The sequence below is a fragment of the Corylus avellana genome, chromosome ca6, assembly GCF_901000735.1.
Source record: "Corylus avellana chromosome ca6, CavTom2PMs-1.0".
In the NCBI taxonomy this organism is placed as follows: Eukaryota; Viridiplantae; Streptophyta; class Magnoliopsida; order Fagales; family Betulaceae; genus Corylus; species Corylus avellana.
In genome coordinates this window covers 30,007,344-30,014,814 of record NC_081546.1, presented here as the reverse complement: position 1 = coordinate 30,014,814, position 7,471 = coordinate 30,007,344, and the positions used below count along the sequence as shown (strand labels likewise).

Genomic DNA, 7,471 nt, shown 5'->3' with positions numbered 1-7,471 from the left:
CTCTCCCTGCTGCGCGTAACAATATAGCAATTACAACAACTACAAAAACTAAGTGATGTAGATTGAGGGTGGAATTCACACCTAATGAGTTTTACTAAAAATGTCATACCCGAAGTTTCAGACATTGGATTAGAGCAAGTTTGGTGGCATTCGATTCAAAGATCTACAAAGTCATGTTTCATGAGGTTTTGCTAATTTCGATGTTTACTAGGTCAAAACGAGCTATCAAATGAATATTGGAAAGTTTAAAGGAAATAAAGGTAAGAATTCAAGAAAGAAAGACTTGATTGCTCTATTGGAGACTTTAATATAGATTGTATTTCGGAAAGACTTGATTGCTCTATTGGAGAATTTAATAAAGATTTTATTCCAACAAATCAAATAATCCAACAATCAAAAATATTCTATTTTATTATGGACAGAAATTTCCTCCAAACCGGTATAGAGGAAATATCCTCCAACCCATGTAAAATAGTGTCAAGTGTCTATAAACATTTAAAAGATACATTAAATTTAGTCTAAATTAATAAACGACTACTAATGAGATTAAGAATTTAATGTACATTTTAAATGTTTATAGACACTTTACACAATTTTACATGGGTTGGTGGAGGATATTTCTTCCATACCAATTTGGCAGAAATTTATGTCCTTTTATTATTTCAGTTCTTTAAATTATAGTTTTATTTGATTGTCATTTTTTATTATTATTATTCTAGAAATTTTTATAATATGCTTAGGTCTACTTTTTACTCCAAGTTTGCTGGTCGTTTGTCTCAGCAACTTCTAGCAAGCAACCAGCCTCGTGGCCCATGCCCTTTGGTTCATTTAAATTTAGCCAACACCTTCAACTGGCCCACTGCCCCAAAGCAACTCCTTGCAGGCCCACCTGCAACAGCACAGCAACCCACACAGGCATGCAGCAGCTCCACCAATGCCCAGCCAGCTCCTTGCCACATATACAAACATTGTAGGCGTAGCACAGCACCCCATTGTCCACTGCAGCAAGCAATCTTCAGGCAGGAGGCTTGGGCAGCGCCCATTAAAAAGATTCCGACCATAAAGTCTAAAATCAAAACATATTGTAGCAGCTGCAGTATTTTCAAACCACCATTCTGCAGAAAATAAAGTCTCAACATCTTCAACCAACCACAGCCAAAGCACTAGATATATATCTACAAGAGAGACATCTAAAGAGCCAACATAGGATCCAAATTAGCAATTCTACTTAGACCCAGACTTCAAACTACTCATAACATCCAAAAATCCCACTTGACACATAATTCTTCATTTTCCTCTTACTCTTCTTGAAGCAGCCCTTTGACAGAACCCGAGTCCTGACTTCCCAAATTATTTTCATCATAATTCTCTCCTCAGTCAACAATTGGTTCCCATGTTTAACATTATTCCTCTCTCTCCAAATGTTATATACTGTAGCACTCAGCACCAACTTGCACAATACAGCTTTCAAGCTTTTCCCTTTCAATTCCGATCCTCTCACCCAATTCAACAATTTCATCCCAATCATAAGGAGGGTTATCCATTAAACACTTTCCCATATTTCCCATCCAAGATTTTGTAGATTCTTGTTTTCAATAAGGCCTCAAAAACTAATTATGTCTCTTAATTTTTTGTTTTTTGAATATTTACTCGATGTTGCATAACTACATTAATGTTTATCAAGTTGGAAGTAATTACGTAAGCAAGTGCAGGTACGTACCTTTGTTGAACTCTCGATTTCTTCTGAATACTTAGTACTTAGACAATATGGAAGATGTCAATTGATCCTATCAAACTGTATTAAACTAACCTATTTATTTAGTTTTACAGTTTAGGAAGATGGTTAGCTGGTAGCTGGTTTGTTATCCTTCATGCACGTGTTAAATGTGCATCACATGCAATAAATTTAGTTAGATTAGTTTCTGATCAGTTCGATTAGTTTCTGATTAGTTAGCATGATAATCTAGTATACATACAGAGCATTGCTCCATGTAATCTTTATCGAGTAAAATGAGAATCAGTTCTTCTCTTTCATTTTGTTTTCTTGTTAGATCCCATACCAAGTTCCGGTGATACAACAAGAAGTTGCTACGATGCCTAAGTCAGTAAAAGTTTATCATAAGAAAAGTAATTAAGTACAAAGGGTAAAGTGTTTGGCTAAAATAATGGGCGTACAGATAAATGTTAAATCACCACTTACTTCAAAAGTTTAAGCCGATAGTCAAAAAGAGGTAAATTTAATCATTTAATCAATACTTTAATGCTAAATGACCCACCGTGTTTCATGGTTGATTTCTTGAGGTGCGCCACCTTTTACGAAATCAAAAGATTTACATGTTAACAAAGCTTAATTTGATTATATATATAATAGCCACTTGATAGAATGAAATAGTTAGGCCTAGTACTACTAGTCCCAATTCCCACGTTGGTTTGCCTAATAATTCTTACCTAAAATTCTTCAAGTCCAACCTACCATTCTAAAGTATTGACACTTGCTATTCCATTTTTGCGCAAAGGTAGAAAACATTGGAACATAGAATTTTTTATTTGTTTACTCTGATTTATCTTCAAGGATGACAAGTAGGACTTTGTAGGACTCGTTCAGTTTGAACAATTTATAATTAGTATTATATCCAATATGTATAACACAATTGGATCAACTTTGAATCATGTTTTCTATTGACTTTTTCATGGGCGTTATCCCCTCCACATGCTTGGTTGGAACATGGTCGATCAGCAAGAAGAATATATGAATCTATAAATACCCAAATTCTTCTTAAATTGATATCAAGATCAAAGAACCCTAGCTCTCATTCAAAGGCTCTTAAATTCTCTCTTTTCTTCTCTCTCTCTCTGTGATAGATACCTGCACCTTAAATAATTCGATCTCCATGGAAGCAACTGCTGCTAGTAGTGTAGCCCTACAGCCTCCAACTTATGGGAACCTAATCACCATTCTCAGCATTGATGGCGGTGGAATTAGAGGGCTTATCCCAGGAACTATTCTTACTTTTTTAGAAGCTGAGCTTCAGGTTAGTCTCATGCAATTCCATGCATGCCAAACTAATTTGTAATGCACATTTCAGTGCGCTAGCTGATGATCAATTAATATATCCCGCATTTCATTTTTAATTAATTCTTGTTAGTTTGACTCATAATGATGCACCATATTAATAATTGTTTGTCTATGTATATGTTACTGCAGAAGATGGATGGTGAAGAAGCAAGAATCGCAGATTATTTTGATGTGATTGCAGGAACAAGCACAGGTGGTCTTGTCACTGCCATGCTAACAAGCCCAAATGAAAAGAACAGGCCCTTGTTTGCAGCCAAGGATATCAAGGACTTCTACCTAAAACAAGGTCCTAAGATCTTCCCACAAAACAGGTAAAACTTATTACTATATTCAATTCCATGAGATCAATAACATATATACTATGCAACAGTACTTGTACATTTCAGTCATTAATTAACATGAATATATCTCTCATGGTTTTGAATTACGTACGTACAGATGTCCATTGCTTCCTCATGTTTCAAAGATAATAAAAGCCCTTTCCGGGCCAAAATACAATGGCAAATATCTCCATAGCCTTGTCAAGGAAACACTTGGAAACACAAGATTGCACCAGACATTGACTAATGTTGTCATTCCAACATTTGACATCAACCGACTCCAGCCAACCATCTTCTCCAGCTTTGAGGTTTATAAACTTAATTAATTCTAGTTATTAGAAACTGATAATTGCATGCATGATATGAATTAGTTAGAAAATGATCTTTGCTTTCCATGCAGGTCAAGAAAAACCCAAGTTTAGATGCCCTTCTCTCGGACGTATGCATTGCAACCTCAGCAGCACCAACTTATCTTCCAGCTCATTACTTTGAAACCAGATACCCCTCAGGAAAAGTTAGAGACTTTAACCTAATAGATGGTGGCGTTGCTGCAAATAATCCGGTACATATAAGCAATTTTTTTTTTTTAATTAAACTGAAATTATATATATAACATATTAATTAATTAAATATGTACATTAATGATGTAGGCTTTAGTTGCGATTGGTGAAATAACAAAGGAGGTGAGTAGAGGAAGCCCTGACTTCTTCCCGATAAAACCGGTGGACTTTGGAAGGTTTCTGGTCATATCGTTAGGAACGGGGTCTTCGAAAGCTGAAAAGAAATATAATGCGCACGAGGCAGCTAAGTGGGGTATTTTGAATTGGTTAAGCAAAGGTGGCTCCACCCCTATCGTTGATGTTTTTACGCAAGCAAGTGCAGATATGGTCCACCTCCATCTCTCTGCAGTTTTCCAAGCCCTTCATACCGAGAAAAGCTACCTCCGGATTCAGGTACTAATTGATTATATTATATATTATATTATCATTCATTAAGCCTTCATTTTGTGCTCAACTAATTAAATTTTCTTCTGTGCATGCCTCCAATTACAGGACGACACGTTAAGAGGGGATGTCTCTTCCGTGGATATCGCCACACAGAAGAATTTGGATCATCTTGTGAAAGTTGGTGAAGGATTGCTGAAGAAACCAGTTTCTAGGGTGAATTTGGACACGGGCCTTTTCGAGCCTTCTAGCAAAGAGACTAATGCAGAAGCTCTCATAAGGTACGTATATATATATTCATTTTCTAACAATTTATTTGGGAAAATTAATTAGTCAATTAATGGAAACTTTATTATGTTCTTGCAGGTTTGCGAAAATACTTTCCCAAGAGAGGCTGCTTCGCCTAGCTAGGTCCCCCCATGGACATGCTGCAAATTCCAAATGATATTAATTAAACTGATCGGACTAGTAAACTCTTTTAGGGGCATATTCTAGCTAGAATAATATTTAAAATTTGAGGTGGAAATGTACAAACAATCCACCATTAATTTATTCGTTTATTGTTTAGTTTATTCAATAAAATCCCGGATGCATTTGGGATAATAATAACAAAGGTCGATGTAAGCACTTCTTGTTTGTTTTCCGTGATGTGATTAATAAAAATAAGATACCTTTCAAATATAACTTTTACTGCATTTTCTTTTGTTTAAATATAAAATAAAATATAAGAGGGAGTAGAAGCTTATTTTGAGAAGATCGAGAGAAAGAAAAAGCCTAGCTAGCTACTTCCACCGTTATAATACCCATAATAATAAATTGTGATGAAATCTTGGTCGAAAGATATAACACATCAATATTTTCTCAACTATCTATTTTCTAAATGTATCATCGAATTTGTGAACCCACACATGGATCTCACAAATTCAATAGTAAATTTACCCATCCACTGTACAGGGATGGGTAAAAGATGAGATATAATAATTTTTTATCATTTATCAATTTGGACAATTGAAAAAATTACGAGAAATGAAGAAAATCATTATGCATCCTATTTTTCACCTCTCCGTATTCTAGATGGGCACATTCACCATTGAATTTGCAAACGGAGTGGTTGGGAGATGAGATAACACATATATTGTAGTTTTGAGATGTGTTTGATATCATACTCCTACACATTTTTTGTCCATCTTTTTTAAAAAAAAAAAAAAAAAAAAAAAAAAAAAAGAGAAGCTATCATTAAATCTATGAAACCCATATGTGAATCCTATATATTTAATTGTGAAATTTGCTCATCTCTTACATGGAGATGAGCAAAAGATGAAAACCAAATATCTCTCGTAGTTCTTTAAATTACCGAACATAATTAAGTCAAATCTGTTGCAATATAATTGATAGAAATATATATGGGAAACAAGAAGATTTGAAAGAATTACAAGAATTGATTTGATCAAATATCCCGTACGTAGTTGCATGCATGAGCAAGAAAATAGAAGTCAACTTTTCGACCAATTATATTTTATATATTCGCTGCGTTGATTTTCACCTATATATCACTATCGTCTAGCGCCAGTCAAATTTGTATCTTCGCTTCACAGTATTCCTAAAACAAGGACGTGAAGAATTAGTGATATAATCGTTAATTGATTAGTCATCATCTAGATTCTAGGCTACCTATTTGTTCCAAGAGTATTATCAGCAATCCTTCTCAATCACTTCAATTAACCATCATATCCCTTTCCAAGCTGATTTTTCCAGGGAAAGCGACGTTATATATATATATGAATATGATGATGACCACCTAAGACATCTCTGTTTAATGGGCCAGAAGGCCAAAACTTTAGCTTAATTTGTGAAAGCAGAGTACGAGGTAGTTAGATCGGATTGAGGACAAAATTGATTCTCCCACTTCCTCTAGTTGTAAAACTGAAAAACCAATCATTTCTCTTACTGAAGAAAGAAAAAATCTTGGATTGAAAACCACTAACCAAAAAAATGTTGATAGAATTGACAAAATGTTGAAAGATCTGAAAACCAACCAAGCTTCTGGCTCTAGAGAAGCCTGTGTTGTCCAAAAATCAATGAGACATCTGATTCAGATGATTCAGATGATTCTCAATATCCTTATGATTTCAACATTAAAATGATTGAAGAAAATTTTGGCCCAGATCAAAGACTCCAAAGAATTTTTGATAAGACCAAACCCATTAATCTCTCAAAAAATTGGTATTCAAAACCCACTCCTCCTGATTTACAGTTTGAAAAAAGATTTTTTCAATCTCATTTCTTTGTTTCTGCTGACAAACTTTATGAATGGAACATTGATGGTTTGTCTGAACAAGAAATGCTAAATAAAATGAATCATATGTCTATGGTTGTTAATGCTTATGTTACTAATCACAATTTAAGCCAATCAGAAATTGTTGATTTGCTTTCTACTGGCTTATCTGGAACTCTTCGAAATTGGTGGGCTAAACACTTTACTGAAGAATCCCGAGAAACAATTAGAAAAGCTGTCAAAAAAGATGAAGATGACTTACCAATATTTGATGAGCAACATGGTACTGGTGAACCTGATAGTGTTAACACATTGATTTACACAATCATTAAGCATTTTATTGGAACACCATCTAACATCACTTCTCGCATTTCTGATTTCTTGAATAATCTTTGTTGCCCTACTATGTCTGATTATAGATGGTATCAAGATGTTTTTCTTTCCCGTATTATGGTTAGATCTGATAGTCAAAAACCTTATTGGAAAGAAAAATTTATTGATGGATTACCTTCATTATTTGCTCACAAAGTTAAAGACGAACTCATTAACTTTAATACTGGATTAATTGAATATGAAAAATTAACTTATGGTGATTTGTTTTCTACTGTTAAAAAACTTGGTATAAAAACGTGCATTGATCAAAAAATAATAAGACAACAGTTGAAAAACAAAAAGAAGGCTAAATATGAAATGGGTAATTTCTGTAAACAATTTGGGTTACCTCCTATGGCCCCTTCCAAGAGAAATAAGAAGAAACCCGATAAAGTTTTTAAGAAAAGACCTACTCCATATTACAATAGTTACAAGAAAAGAAAATATAATAGACCCTATATATATATATATATATATATATATA

The 7,471-nt window shown here is 34.2% G+C and overlaps 2 protein-coding genes across 2 annotated transcripts in view; both read left to right on the top strand.

Moving 5' to 3' along the window:
- Positions 1 to 2,891: 2,891 nt before the first annotated feature.
- LOC132183850 (patatin-like protein 2) lies at positions 2,892 to 4,785 on the top strand. The gene is made up of 7 exons (XM_059597307.1): positions 2,892 to 3,032; positions 3,206 to 3,387; positions 3,515 to 3,704; positions 3,797 to 3,958; positions 4,047 to 4,349; positions 4,449 to 4,621; positions 4,707 to 4,785. The coding sequence occupies exons 1-7, from the start codon at positions 2,892 to 2,894 to the stop codon at positions 4,783 to 4,785; spliced, it is 1,230 nt and encodes a 409-aa protein (XP_059453290.1).
- A 1,923-nt stretch (positions 4,786 to 6,708) lies between these two features.
- LOC132185591 (uncharacterized) overlaps positions 6,709 to 7,471 on the top strand; it is a 3,799-nt gene continuing 3,036 nt past the window's right edge. Inside the window, exon 1 of the mRNA XM_059599347.1 lies at positions 6,709 to 7,022. Coding sequence (XP_059455330.1) covers positions 6,709 to 7,022 — 314 coding nt within the window. The remainder of the gene's footprint in view (positions 7,023 to 7,471) is intronic.

Coding starts and splice junctions, on each gene's coding strand:
- LOC132183850 (XM_059597307.1), top strand. CDS start 2,892: ATGGAAGCAACTGCTGCTAGTAGTGTAGCCCTACAGCCTCCAACTTAT. Junction 3,033..3,205: donor TTTTAGAAGCTGAGCTTCAG/GTTAGTCTCATG, acceptor ATGTTACTGCAG/AAGATGGATGGTGAAGAAGC. Junction 3,959..4,046: donor GCGTTGCTGCAAATAATCCG/GTACATATAAGC, acceptor TTAATGATGTAG/GCTTTAGTTGCGATTGGTGA.